At 36.9% G+C, this 15,064-nt stretch overlaps 1 protein-coding gene across 3 annotated transcripts in view; it reads left to right on the forward strand.

The window, feature by feature from the left end:
* Nucleotides 1-15,064, forward strand: part of TBC1D4 (TBC1 domain family member 4) — a 173,475-nt gene that overhangs the window by 129,106 nt on the left and 29,305 nt on the right. For 2 of the 3 annotated variants that reach the window (XM_029936601.1, XM_029936602.1), the window contains exons 9-12: nucleotides 3,808-3,882; nucleotides 5,228-5,454; nucleotides 6,926-7,090; nucleotides 11,240-11,263. In XM_029936601.1, the coding sequence (XP_029792461.1) occupies nucleotides 3,808-3,882; nucleotides 5,228-5,454; nucleotides 6,926-7,090; nucleotides 11,240-11,263 (491 nt within the window). The remainder of the gene's footprint in view (nucleotides 1-3,807; nucleotides 3,883-5,227; nucleotides 5,455-6,925; nucleotides 7,091-11,239; nucleotides 11,264-15,064) is intronic. The other variant, XM_029936603.1, reaches the window with a different exon arrangement.

Genomic DNA, 15,064 nt, shown 5'->3' on the forward strand with positions numbered 1-15,064 from the left:
TTTCATTTATCCCTCAGAGTGCTATCCATTGTTCTTCCTTTTTGAAATGTGTGAATTAATGACGATGATAAAGCACAATTTTATTTACTTATTTAATTATTTGTTTATTTTTAATTATTTCTTTTTGAGAGAGACAGAGAGAGGGTGCAAGTGTGTGTGCACAAGCAGGGGTGGGGCAGAGAGAAAGGGAGAGAGAGAGAATCCCAGGCAGGCTCTGTGCCATCAGTGCAGAGTGGGACAGGGGACTCAAACTCAAGAACTGTGAGATGATGACGGGAGCCAAAATCAAGAGCCAGGTGCTTAACCAGCTGAGCCACCCAGGTTTCCTAGAGTATAATTTTAAAGTAAATTTGTTTTTCTTTGTGTCCATACACACACACACACACACACACACACACACAAAACACATGGATAAAACACTGCTATGAGTAAGTGCTTTTCTAATAATGGAAATGACTTGATACCTGACTAGTTTCCTTATTGTGACCAAATAACCTGCTTAAAATAAGCAGGGAGCTTGACATGGAAGTACCAGCTAAAAAATAATGAGGAAAGCAACCTGGTTCCCATAATAGTTTCCTCTTGGCCACACACATGAACTGAACCATTTATCAGCCACAAATATAGTTTATTACTGGAAGTATCTGCTGTGATGCATGGAACTGAAGAACTGAAAGAACCTTAATCAGGTTCTTTTAGGACATTCACAAAATTACCAGTCTAGGCTACTTAGTTTTATAAGTAATTACACTTTTAATCAAATTCTGTTTCCAGAAGATTACAGTGAATATGAGCTCAAGAGCCCCACTGTTACGTTGAACTTCCTGGGTTCAAATTGCTGCCAAGTCCTTTAACTTTGGCAATGTAATCAGAACTTCAGTCTCCTTAACTGTAGAGTTGAACTAAGTAACTATATCCACCTTGTAGACTTTTTGTGAGGATTAAATGAGATAATGCACTGTAAAATGCTTAACATAGTATATAACAGGTGATAGGCATTCCTTGATATTTTATGCAGCTATTAATTTTACTGTTGATATGGTTGTTATATACGGTGCCAACAGAAACAGAAAACTAATTATTATACGTAGATAAGAATAAGTATTGCTTCTGAGAAAACAGGTGCGGGATACCATACATATAGAAGAGTCAGTTGAGAGAGACCAGGAGTCACCTGTGTGAACAATTGGATCAGCAGTCAATTGGGTGAACAGAAAAGAAGTTTTGAAACTTTATGGTAGGAGACATAAAATTCAACGGAAAGTCTGGGAAGAAAAATTCAACAACGTCTGGGGAAGCTAGAGTTGGAAAACTCTTTGAATAAACTCCATTTCTTGGAAATGGAGAATAGGAGAACAAGGTGAAAGTTAAAAGTTAAAAGGACCAGTCTGAAGATCCAAACACCAAATGGTAGGAGTTATAGAACAGGAAAATACCCAACCTCCCTTTCTGAGAAGGCACCTAGAGTATGCACTTTGCCAAAATAAGGAAGTAAAGTAAAAAAAGAGGAAGACATAAGATCACAGACACACATTTCAACATAGGGTAGTATTAAAAGAAATGTCTAGGTTGATAGTAAAGGAAAATACTGGGCAAGCCTAAATTGCAACCTGTCTAGAGTAGGGTAGACAGGCAGAGGCTTCTATAACGGGTAGCTCAAAGAGAAAGAGAAAAAAATTTGCAGTTGATGGATTATGTGATATTTGGCCATACTGAGTTCTGTTGTTGACTTTTGTAATAAATTAGTAACTGCTGAGGCACTCGTTGACGACATGAAAAACAGATTGTACAAGATAGGAGTTGTAATCACAGTAGAAAATGTAATAGATGAGATGACCTCTTCGGTTCCTCTTTAATAGATCATCTATGAAATCCATACCAAACAACTGTGAAAAAGACGAAAAACAAGCACACAAGAACAAGTTCACCAGTTCTGAAGCAGACTCTCTAGAAATGCTTTATTTTTTTTTATGTTTCTTTTTTTTATATAGTTTATTGTCAGATTGGTCTCCATCTAACACCCAGTGCTCTTCCCCATAAGTGTCCTCCTCCATGACCATCACCCCCTTTCCCCTTTCCTCCTCCCTCTTCAGCCCTCAGTTTGTTTTCAGTATTCAAGAGTCTCTCATAATTTGCCTACCTCCCTCTCCCTAACTCTTTTCCCCCCTTCCCCATGGTCCTCTGTTAGGTTTCTTCTGTTAGACCTATGAGTGCAAACATATGGTATCTGTCCTTCTCCACTTGACTTATTTCGCTTAGCATGACACCCTTGAGGTCCATCCACTTTACTATGAATGGCCAGATTTCATTCTTTTTCATTGCCATGTAATATTCCATTATATACATATAAACCACATCTTCTTGATCCAATCATCAGTTGATGGATATTTAGGCTCTTTCCATGATTTGGCTATTGTTGACAGTGTTGCTATGAACATTGGGGTACAGGTGCCTCCCTGTGCATCAGCACTTCTGTATCCCTTGGGGAAATTCCCAGCAGTACTATTGCTGGGACATAAGGGAGTTCTATGGATAGTTTTTTGAGGAACTTCCACACTGTTTTCCAGAGCGGCTGCACCAGTTTACATTCCCACCAACAGTGTAGGAGCATTCTCATTTCTCCACATCCTCGCCAGAGAAATGCTTTATTGATGTAGTTTTCATATGGAAGAACGAGTGAATCTGAATCTATACATTTTATGATGCAGTTGTTTTTAATTTGCATTCCTTAGCTCTTTTTGTTTTAAGAGAGAGAGGGAGAGAGAATCCCAAGCAAGCCCCACACAGTCAGTATGGAGCCAGATGCAGGGCTCGAACTCATGAACTGTGAGATAATGACCCAAGCTGAAATCAAGAGTTGGACACTTAATCAACTGAGCCAGGCACCCCTACAATGGAGTCTTTAAAAACTTTTTTATTGTACTCCTATAATGTGAACTATATTGTTTGTAATCTAGATGTTGTGGAGGTTGGATGTATTAAACTTTTTAATGTTTATTTATAAGAGAAAGATCTGGGGGAGAGGGGCGGGAGGGGGGCGCAGAGGATCTGGAGCAGGCTCCATGCTGATAGCAGAGAGCCTGATGTGGGACATAAACTCATAAACCATGAGATAATGACTTGAGCTGAAATCAGACGCTTAACCAACTGAGCCACCCAGACGGCCCCCAACCCCCCTTTTTTTTAAAACCTTTTTCTTTATAACTGTTGTGGTTTGTTGTGTTCTGTCTTCCACAGTTATGTTTATCTGTATGAGACATAAAGTGAATGGGGCTCTCTCTGATCCTACAGGTTTTCCTTTCTTATGGATGAAGAGTGTTTAACCTTGTAACCAGTGTAACTCCAAAAAGCTTGGTCAGAGTGTCTAGTTATCCAATGACTGATTCGGAAGCAGTGTACATAGGTTGTGCATAAGTTCTATTTACCGTGCAGGCAAGGCTGTTAATGCTGCCAATGAATCTGAGGGAAACACAGAAGGATCAGTTGAATGCTAGTATAAAGAGGCAACCGCCTTTTATGTTTTTTCTTAAATTTTTTAATGTTTTATTTATTTTTGAGACAGAGAGAAACAGAACATGAGTGGGGAGGGGCAGAGAGAGAGGGAAACACAGAATCGGAAGCAGGCTCCAGACACTGAGCTCTCAGCACAGAGCCCGATGTGGGGCTCGAACCCGCAAACTGTGAGATCATGACCTGAGCTGAAGCTGGACACTTAACCCACTGAGCCACCCAGGTGCCCCCTTTTATGGTTTTTAAAGTAAAAATTCAAACTGCATGGACAACTGAATTTTTATTCTCTTCTCTCAGGGAGCTAACAGAATGAGAGGCCGGCTTGGAAGTATGGACAGCTTTGAACGGTCCAACAGTCTTGCTTCAGAGAAGGTATCTAGTCTGAGCTCCCATTTTTACTGCTGATCGCAACTTGGCCAAAACCAGCGCTGATACGGCAATATCACTTAGTTGTTTTGTGATGAGTCCTTTATGACGTTAACAAATATGATTATTACAGTTACCTTAAAAATATTAAATCAATGTTAAAATAAATTAAAAATACTATTATTTAAAATAAGAAGGTTGTGGCTCTTACTATGTTGCTCTCTGTTGCACGGCCGCTTCCTCATGGTAGGATGGAACACCTGTTTCAGGCTAATCGTCCTCTGTCAGGCTCTTTGCTGCTTGGAGATTGTGTGCTTGGGAGGACGGTATTTGAGCAACTTTTGATCCAAAGCCACAGAAAAATAAGTGGTGTAATTATTGCACTTGTATGGTGATCTTGCTATCTTTTGTGCTGTCATATAACTGCTCCCCCCATCTTTTTTCTAGTTTAACGGTGACACTAGGCTCCTCTTTATCTCCTAGATAGTTCTCTGTAGGTGTGATTTCCTGCTTCCTGTATCATGCAATATGTTACCCGAGGTATATGCAGTCTGGTTTTTTTTTTTTATGGAAAATATTAAAAAAATTTTACTGACCTTTGTGCTGATAGAAGTGAGGGTTTGGTTTCACTATGAGTGTCTTAACCCTAACCCATGTTTATCAAGCTAAACATTTCTGCAGCGGTGCCTGTTTTGGAACGTGTAAACAGCATACCTGTCTAAATGGAAAGATTGATGATGTCCACCCCTGCAAGAGGAGAGGCATTCCAGCATAGCTCACTTTTCATTCATTTCCTGTTTTTCATATCTTTTAAACAATTTTACCTCAGGGAACATGTCGTTGGATAGAAATATCCACAGTGAATGAAGGTACTTAACAGGCTTTATTTTATTTTCCTGAAGGGTTTGCCATGAATCTTGGACACTCAGACACTGTGATATTGTTTTGACAGTACAGGAAGCATGCGGGAGATAGGTCACGGAAATCAGTAGATATGTAAATACAGGCTCCACCCTTTTTGGTCATGATCCCTTTTCATCTTGCGACAATGAGAAAAATACAGCAGCTATAGCATTTCACCACAAAGTGTTAGGAGAAAGAATACTTTTTCTTATCAGTCCTTTCTCTGTCTGTCTATCTTTACGGATGCTGTGTTACAGCTGCTTATCTGAAGAAATGGGTTGTGGTGATACTGATTAGCCTTCAGCATGGATTGAGAAGGGAAAAAAAAAAGGTTTTGTCATGACTCAGGAGGAAGAAGAGGCACCCTGTCACTTTTGAGCTGTGTGTTGAGGCAGGTCTGCTCTGATCCATGTAGGAAAGAGAGACCTCACTTCTCCTTGCCTTTCAGGACTATTCACCAGGAGACTCTCCGCCAGGGACACCACCGGCCTCCCCGCTGTCCTCAGCTTGGCAAACATTCCCTGAAGAGGATTCCGACTCCCCCCAGTTCCGAAGGCGGGCCCACACGTTCAGCCACCCACCGTCAGGCACCAAGAGAAAGCTGAATGTACAGGACGGGAGAGCTCACGGCGTGCGCTCCCCTCTTCTGAGGCAGAGCTCCAGCGAACAGTGCAGGTGAGTCCGAAGCTCTTTCTGGAAAGTGAAATAAAATTCTCTTGTCACCTGTTACGGTCACTGTGCCATTAAGATTTATTGTGACTTGATGCTGCCAACATTTCATTTTTAGAAAGACTAGAAAAATAAATTGATTCATAAAAACTTTCGTTACTTAAAAAAACAAGGCAAGATTTAAGGCATACTCCAAGGAAGAGTTAAAGCATTTTGAACAGAAACATTCCCCCCCCGAAAAATGGAGAAGACAAGATATTACACAATTATTTTGTCTGGAAACTTGGTGACGATGCATTTTACTCAGTGTTTTCTTGATGGCAGCTCTAATGAAATATAGTCAGCAAATTTGAAAATAATGTACATGGCAGTAGAGCTTCCTGTTAGCCTATAATAAAATACAAGAGTTAAACAAGTCACCTGTTATCTTCCTACATAATATAAAAATTGGCTATACTTCATAATAAATTATAGCCAGAAATGAAAATTATTAAAAATTTTATCTAGAATAAGGTGATATCTCTGAGGAATACATATATAATAATTGATAGTAGTATCCATTAGAAATTATTTTATATGATATTTAAAAAATAATTCAAAATTGTTTGGCATTTGGTAAGATATAATAAAAGAGGTAAATTCAGAATTGTAGAGTGCTTTTACTTCTTCCTGTGTAGCACATGTCAGAATTTAAATCCCAGAATTAATTTGTTTCTCTTCTTTGCCTGTGAGTCTGATACAGGAAACAGAGTCTGATAGTGATCCCAGCTGGGGAAAAACAAACCAACAAGCCAGAACTCTAGATAAAGCGAAGGTTAATTTTTATATTAGTTGTTATCAAAGTTATCAGCATTAAGTTTAAGGATACTGTTTTATTGTTAGTGTTGCTTTTTGACTGATTTGATCCTTAAAAATATGGTAGATATTTAGAATATATGAAAATAGAGTAAAGTAATAGTTAATTTTTCTCAGATTTTCTTTTCTAAAAAAGATTTATAGTTCATGTATATATCAAGATTTTTTTTAGTGACCGCTTCATTTATATTTACAGAAGGCACAGTCTCTTTTTTCCAGGAAAAATTATCAAGAATTTAAAAGATTATTTTAGACTTAAAATAGTTAAGTCTTTGAACCACTGATAATCATTTACAGGAACTTGTTCCCTGTAATTATTTTTGCTGTAAGTATCTTTTGCACATAAAAATAAACTCTGTTTGTCCGAAAACTGTTAAGAATGTTTTAGAGAGAAACACGTGTGGTTAGACATGCTGCACAGGTGAGGAATTCAGTTTGTGAAGGTCATGGTCATCTCAACAGACAACTGCATGCTCCCCTTTTTCTGTAGAAGATCCAGCCCTGAGCTTTGAAAGGAAAGATTGAATTAATAGCAAAAACCTGTTTATATGCTTTTTCATAGTGAATGAAAATTTTGCCGAAATATAAATTAAGACAAACCTGCTGTGTTTTCTGTACTCAGCATTCTTCCATCAGTTCGGCGCATGCCCAAGGAGAGTAATCCTTCCTCCAGTCTTCCAAGTCTTCACACTTCCTTCTCTGCCCCTTCCTTCACTGCCCCCTCTTTCCTGAAAAGCTTTTACCAGAATTCAGGTAGACTGTCCCCACAGTATGAAAATGAAATCAGGTGAGATCAGTGTCCTCTGTTTGCAAAGCAAAATTTTCTGCAGTGATATGCTCTTATGTTACTAAAAAGCGGCTCATTAATTTTGGAGTGACATTTATGCATCCATATGCTGTGCTTGTTCTAATCCATTTCTAATATACTGGTTTCAATTCCAATGAGTTTTATCAAGAAAACTTTAGAAACCAGTGTTTCAAAGCCTTTAATAACATGATTATCTGACTCTTTGAATTATATCTTTTTATACTGTGTATTCCTTCACTGTACGCTCCAGAGTCTAAGCTTTGTATTGTTTGCAACATGACCTGGTGCTATTGTATACTAAGCAAGGGTTCTAGATCCTGCTTTTTTTTTTTTTCTTCACCTCTTTGGACATATGATATGGAATCCATTAGCCACTGATTTAAACAACTATACGAACATGATCGATAAATATATCTTTAATTTTAAGTTTATAGAATATTTCCTAGGCATTTCTTTGATTTATCTATGACCTAGTTTTACTTCTCTAAAACTCAATATAAAATACATAATGGTTACAGGATCATGTTGATGTCAACTCTTTCAGATAGCATGAAGGATTTCTTGAATCTTGTAGTTATCTGATTTTGTTTTATTCTCCGTATCAAAAATGTATAGCTTTAAAATCTTTGGGCTTTTAACTGCATGAAATTAGATGTGGTTTTTGAAGAATTGCCTTTTTAAAAATTTTAAAATTATGACATCTTATTGATTATCCAGATTATTAGTGGGATATTGACAACCTTTGGAAAGTGTTGAATTAGGGGTGGAATTCTTCTAAAGGGATTGTTGCTGGCTTAGAAGTTTGTGATATTCATTCCAGTCTTACGTGTAGCTTGCTCGACTCATTTTTTTTTTTTTTTGCTGTATTGTATCCCATTTAATACACCACATTTATCTACTGTCTTGCTGATATATGTGGGTTTTTCCTAGTCATTTGATACTTGGCAATTCTTGCAGTCAAGGAGAGGAATGCCTGTTAGAACCAGCCTGTGTGCCACTAAGATTTTGTTTTCAGCCCCATTTCATTTAGACTTAGGAAATCACAGAAGTTAGCATTTAACTAGGTAACCTTCAGTAACTGGTTATATTAGACTAATTTTTGAATTATCTCAGAATATCTTTTATCCATATGTGCCAATTGTTTTCACTCCAAGAAAGAATTGATATTGGATTTAAAAATTTTGAATCTGAACTTCCTCTGAATTAGTACAAAGTCATGCTCATACATTGAGTTTCTAGTGAAGAAAATTAATGAAGAACTGATTTTAAAGAGCTTTTTAAGGGGGCACTTGGCTGACTCAGTAGAGCATACAACTCTTAAGTTGTGAGTTTGAGTCCCACATTGGGGTTAGAGAATACTTAAAAAATAAATATAAAAAATAAATAAGGGATTTTTCAGAGACAAACTTATGGGAGAAGATTTAAAAGAAAGTAGCTACAAACAGTATAATATATATGGAATACGCCATGAATTGAGAGAACCAGGAATGTACACATATGAGAGTATGTTTGCCTTATCTCTATAGTTCTGCCTATTAATAGGAATACAACACTTTGAACACATTGGCAGTTTCTTATTTTTATGATAAAGTGAACATCTGGGCAATCCTAGTTTTCTTCTGGAAACAGAACCATGCCCGAAAGTGACAATTAGGAAAGCCATTGAGAGAAGTCAAAGGTTAGCTGTAAACTGAATGCAGGATACCAAAACAGTGACTTTTTTTTAAAGATTATTTATAGTGTAGGGTGTTATATATCTGTCTTCAGTACTTTTGCTTAAGTGTGTGCATTGTTCTTGTTCAAAGCTTCCTAGTCCTCTGTACCTCATTCTAAAGAAGGATATTAAAGTCAGAGGGCAAGTGTGTTTAGTTTTGCATCGACAATTTTCATTTTGTAGCCATCTTACTTGAAGTGACATATGGAGAACTTTTATTACATTTGTAGGATCATTAAAAATCCCGTTTTCTGTACTTTGTAATATTTTCTTGGCTCTGAGAATATTGAAAAATCAGACAGCACTTTTTGGTACATTTTTCTGTACTTTATGTACACTTTTTTTTTGTAATTTGAAAAGCATAGAATCAGTAGGCCCAAAAGATACTTAAAATTTGTATTTTCATAGAAAAGTACAACAGTCAGGGCTGCCTGGATGGCCCAGTCAGTTATGCACCTGACTCCTGATTTCAGCTCAGGTCATGATCTCACAATTAGTGAGTCAGGCTTTGTGTTGTGTCAGCTCAGAGTGTGCTTGGCATTTGCTCTGCCCCGCCCCCACGTGTGTGTGTGTGTGTGTGTGTGTGTGTGTGTGTGTGCGCGCGCGCGCGCGCTGCACTCTCTCTCTCTGTCTCTGAAAATAAATGAACTTAAAAAGAAAAAAGGAAAGTACTCCAGCCATGAGCATACAGCTCCGTGGATTGTCACAGAGTGAACACGCCCATGTCACCACCTCGCAATGAATGGAATGCCATCCGCACCACCACAGTTCTTCTGCTCTTCCCACCCAAGCACTTCCCTTCCCCCGACCACTCATACCATTGCTGATGTTTGCCTGGTTTTGAACTCCATATAAATGGATGATACAGCATACATTCTTTTACTCTGGCTTCTTTCACTGCATATTACTTCAAGAGATTCATCCCCATTTTATGTGCACTTCAATTCATTAATTTTTATTGCTGTATAGTATTCCACTAATATGTGGATTATTTCTAGTTTTGGGTCATTAAAAAAGTACTGTTCTGGATATTATTCATTGTGCATGTCTGCCTATTATTGAGGACTATGTCCACAGTAGTAAAATTATTAGACAAAATTCAATATTAATAGGTTTATTTTAACTGGTAAGTCACTTAGACATAAATTTACTAGTAACAATCTAGGAGAGGGTGTTTTTTCAGTTAGCATTTTGAAACAATTTCAGATTTACAGAAAATATGCAAAAATATTATGGAGAACTAAAAATCCTTTATCCAGATTCATCAGTTTTTAAAAATTGCTACCTTTTCTTTATTATTCTTTCTGTCGATTTACATATATGTATATGTGTATACACACATGTGCATATATTGATATATATTTCTTTATTCTAAGCCATTTGTGAATAGGTTCCTTATATCATGTCCCTTTACTCTGAATACTTATATGTATTTCCTAAGAATGAGGATATTCAAGAGCATAGGTTTAATTCACTAATTCCTGAATCTACATTTCTTATCACTCTTTTCAGAGAGAACATGAAGCACACACTGTTACTGTAATCTATGGAACTATTCAGAATATTGAGGAGGATGAGGCTCAGAATACTATGAATTACAATTTTCTTTTCACTTGAGTTACTTGTATTTTGTTAGTTGTATAGAGAGAATCTCTAAATATACATAGTCAAATAAGATACAAAGTAGGTTAGCATATAGGCTATATATGCTACTTTTTTTAAAAAAGCCTATTCAATTGAAATTTGAAACTCAGATTAGGCATTCTTCTCTAGGACCTCCATTCTGAATTATTAAAAACACGTCAGGTTAGTGTTTTTAAGTAGATTGAGCAAAAGGAGCCAAGATATTTTGAATATGATTTATTGATTAGTAGGTTTATCTGCACAGCCTTGAAATGATAAAGGAAAGCGAATAAGCATATATTTTGTTTTGCCTTTAATTAATTTTAAAAAATTTAATGTCATTTCATTGTTGAGTAGCCAAGCCATAACTGTGATGATATATTTATAGAATATTCATTTACCAAATATGATATATCCTTTCTATCAATAGACATTTTTGTCACTCCTTATTTTTCCTCATCTTTTAAACCTGCATCTGAGAAAACATTTATATTGAAGTTCATTGGTCAAAAGTAAAATGACAGTAATTACCTCTCTTCATTTATAAGACTTTTTGGTGGGAAAATAAGATTTTTGCTGATGAAATACTCTATAGTATAATTTTGGTTCCATGTAGTTCTCTTGTGTACACTGATAAAAATAGTATTATCACTCATGATTGATTATTGAAATAACCTTATCTGTGCTTTATTGATGACTAATGGGAATGCCTTTTTATTCTAAAATACTGATTTTGGTTATATATCTCTCTTTGTATGCTAATGTCATTCCTTCTTTTCCTGTTGGACTAGACAGGACACTGCTTCAGAATCAAGGTGACTAGAAGTCTAAATATGTTCTTATAAAAAATTCCTAAATTCCTCCAGCTGGATGTCACTCTCAGTTTAAAAGCAGATTTGGCTGTCTCCTGAATGCATGCCAACATTCCGGTGCTGTGGTGGTTCTAGCATAGGGAAAATGTGTTGTCTGGTGTAATCAAAGATCACAAATGATCATATAAAATGTTAATTGCAAACGGAAATCCTGTTTCTACTCTATTCCATGTTGACAGTTCCTTAGTACTGTGCTATGGCTTTCAATCAAAGCCTAATTTTAATTTTGAATTAATAGACATGGATTTGTTCATTTGGAGCTACATATGTACATATAAAGAGTTTATTTCAAGAAGATGCAGAAATGAGAATCCTGAAAGAAACAGTCATAAGATTTAATCTGGTTTTCACCCAAAGAGGATTGTTAATCTATTTCTGTTCACCTTAATTCTTGATAAATCGGTTACTCTGAGACACTGCTGAGGCCTGTCAGACCTCCCACTGGTCTGGACACAGGAAAACACCTACTTCCTTATTGTGGAAGTCTGACCACAGCTGTAATGACATCTCTTCCTCTCGACTCGCGTGCTTTTTGTGGTAAACATCCAAAATCACTGCTGCACAACTTAACTGAAAATGATCGTTCTTGGCTTTGTCTTAGATTCTATACTTAGTTTGTATCAGCAATCCAGTGAAAAACAGACATGTCCATCTTCCTTTTTATAACCACTAACATTTAGATTTGTTTCTAGCTAGAGTGAAGACACAGTATTAAAGATTGGACTAGAATGAAAAACAAAGGAGAAAAAATGAAGGAGAAAAAAGAAAATCATTTTGGACATATTGATGAGATAAAAAATGACTTTTTTTGAGGACTTGTAATTGATTGATACTTTTTAATGTTTGGGTGTAAGACTCTTATCCACTTTTAAAACCCTAATGGGAATGTTAGGTTAGTGTGTGTCCTTCTGGGTTCTACAGACATAAAAACAGGTCTGTTTGTTACCTTAGGGATCATTTGGCCCGTAATGTCCTTATTTTACAAATGGTTGGATTAAGCCCCAGGGATGTTTTATACCTTGCTTGACATTATTTCCTTAATCTTAGGTTTTAGGATGTGAGTACGCAAATGAGCTAGCTACCCAGAGATACATTAAATTCCAGTGTAAAGAACTTCATCTTTTGAAAATGTATATTCATGTAGAGCTTAGAAAATAAAACTTCTTGTTTTTCTCATTCTTTCTTTTTGGTTTACACATTGTTCCGCTGATTAATCTATCCCTGACTCAGAGCTCACATGCTGTATATTGCTTTCCACTAGAATAGTTCAATGTCAGTTTTATTAGTAAAGATTTTCCAAAGAATGATAGGATTGTACCTAGTTGAAAGCCAGGACTTAAATAAACTATTAGTGTACCTGATGCAATTATGTGTAAATTATTCTGTGGAAAAGCTCAAGTTTCATCACTGTGGTGTTCCAGGAGTCTTTCCTGAGGCATGTACGAAGAGAACACTTTTTCAGATTTCTGTCAAATAGGTGCTATCACATATTAATCAAGTCTTATTTCTATCTTGAGTAGTAAAACATTATGATTTAGATGTAGCTTTAATCGGTATTAGTCATTCATTTGGCCTTTACGATGCTACTCCTTTTAGATGGTGCTCAGGGGCTGGAGGATGGGGGGGAGTTTACTTAGCAGAAAAACCCCTTTTTGGATTTTTTAAATTTTTGTTTTTCTAATGCTATTTTGTTGACATAGAGTGCAATATTGGTTTCGGGAGTAGAATTCAGTGCTTCAGTATTTACATACAACACCCAGTGCTCATCACAAGTGCCTTCCTTAATGCCCATCACCCATCTACCTCCCTCCATCAGCCCTCGGTTCATTCTCTATAGTGAAGTCTCCTTTGGTTTGTTTCCCTCTCCCTCCCCCCCCCCGCACCCCTTCCCATATGCTCACTTATTTTGTTTCTTAAATTCTATATATTAGTTTGTGAACAGTGTATCTATGCTGCCTCAGGCGAGTGTGGAATAAAATATGACTGCGACCTTAAAGTTGAGTCCCTATGAACTGTCACTAAAACACCTCCATATTTTACAATATCCAGCGAATTAACTGTTATTAAAACAGACAAGTATGCATTAAAAATTCTGTGTTAACACAAGAAGTATAATGTTCATTTAATAGTTGATGTGGTGAAGGTTCTAACTACTTGGCCAAAGATGTATTGAAAAGTTATCTCAGAGCTTTGGGGGAACATTCGTATCATATCTGTAGCGTCGGATTTAATGCTGTGTCCTGAAGGACTAGGACGCGCCTCCCAGCCTACAGAGGATGATAGACTATTTCCTCTCCTTGTAAGGCTGTCATTTTGCCCTTCAGATTGTGGTTCTTAATTAATCAGTGACTGGTCATAGGATGCATGTAGAATACACCAATATAAAAGCAGTTGAGAATTCTCTACATTGTATGTCCTTTGTAGTTATTCGTTCCTAATTTCATAAATTTTCAATAGAGCTAATTCCTTTTCTGAATATGTCACTTTCGAAGCAATTTTATTATACACAGGTTGGTGTTACAAAATGCAAAACAAGGAGGAAAAGTCCGTATGGAAAAATAAGGAAATGGTTCTAATTTGTTTTATCATTTAAAAAGATGTAAAGGTGATTAATACAGCAATATATGTATAGTCCACCATATTAATGTGTTGTTTTTGATTGTTCCATTTAAAAAAGTATTTGAATTTTGAAAAAAGTTGTTACTTCAAAAGCAAAGAAGAAGTGAGACATTTACATAAATGAACACTTACTACTTTGAAGTTACTTCTCTGCTGAAACAAATGCCTTTATGCCATTAAAAAATGGAAAGAGGAATACTGACCATAAGACTTAAGGCTAGAGACTGATTCTTTTCACCAGAAATACACATGGCACTGGGAGTCCTACAGCTTTAGTGTTATGGTTCAGTAGTGCTTTGTCTGAACTAATGCAGAGAGGATTTACATTGGCATGATAAAGTGTGGAGCCTTTGAAGGGATCCTGGACCACTTGGGTTTGAATTCTGGCTCCTTCATTTCTTTTTTCTTTTTCTTTTTCCTAATATTTTATTTATTTTTGAGAGAGAGAAAGTGTGAAAAGAGGAGGGTCAGAGAGAGAGAGGGAGATACAGAATCTGAAGTAGGCTCCAGGCTCTGAGCTAGCTGTCAGCACAGAGCCCGACGCGGGGCTCGAACTCACAAACCTTGAGATCATGACCTGAGCCGAAGCTGGACACTCAACCGATTGAGCCACCCAGGTGCCCCTGGCTCCTTCATTTCTTATCTGTGGAACTGTGGGCAAGTTACTTAGACATTTTCAACCCCAGTTTTCTCAGTAAAAGTGGAAATAGAAATAACACCTATGCCATAAGGTTGCTGTGAGGATAAAATGAGTTCCTACTTGTAAAATGCTAATTATTAGGACAGTGCAGTTACCACCATAGTAGGAATGGCAGATTGCTGACCAACGGTAAATCAAAAGGCAAGCTGTGCTAAGTTGCATGTGTGTACTGACGGCTGGAACCCTTATCTGGATTCAGACTTCTGGATACGTGGCTTTTCAAATTAAATGAAGCAGGGCAGCCTTTTCCTGATCTCAGCCACCAACCTGCTTTTTAGGATGTCCTCTTTTAGCACCAAGATAAAGGGAGTCAGTGGTCTGTTATGTAAGTGCTTTTTGGTATATTATTATCTTATATTTTGACTGCTAATTTTTATGTCTGACCATTCAATTCCAGACATAGGAATCCAGACATGTGTCATTTG

This window comes from Suricata suricatta, chromosome 4, assembly GCF_006229205.1.
Source record: "Suricata suricatta isolate VVHF042 chromosome 4, meerkat_22Aug2017_6uvM2_HiC, whole genome shotgun sequence".
Taxonomy (NCBI): Eukaryota; Metazoa; Chordata; class Mammalia; order Carnivora; family Herpestidae; genus Suricata; species Suricata suricatta.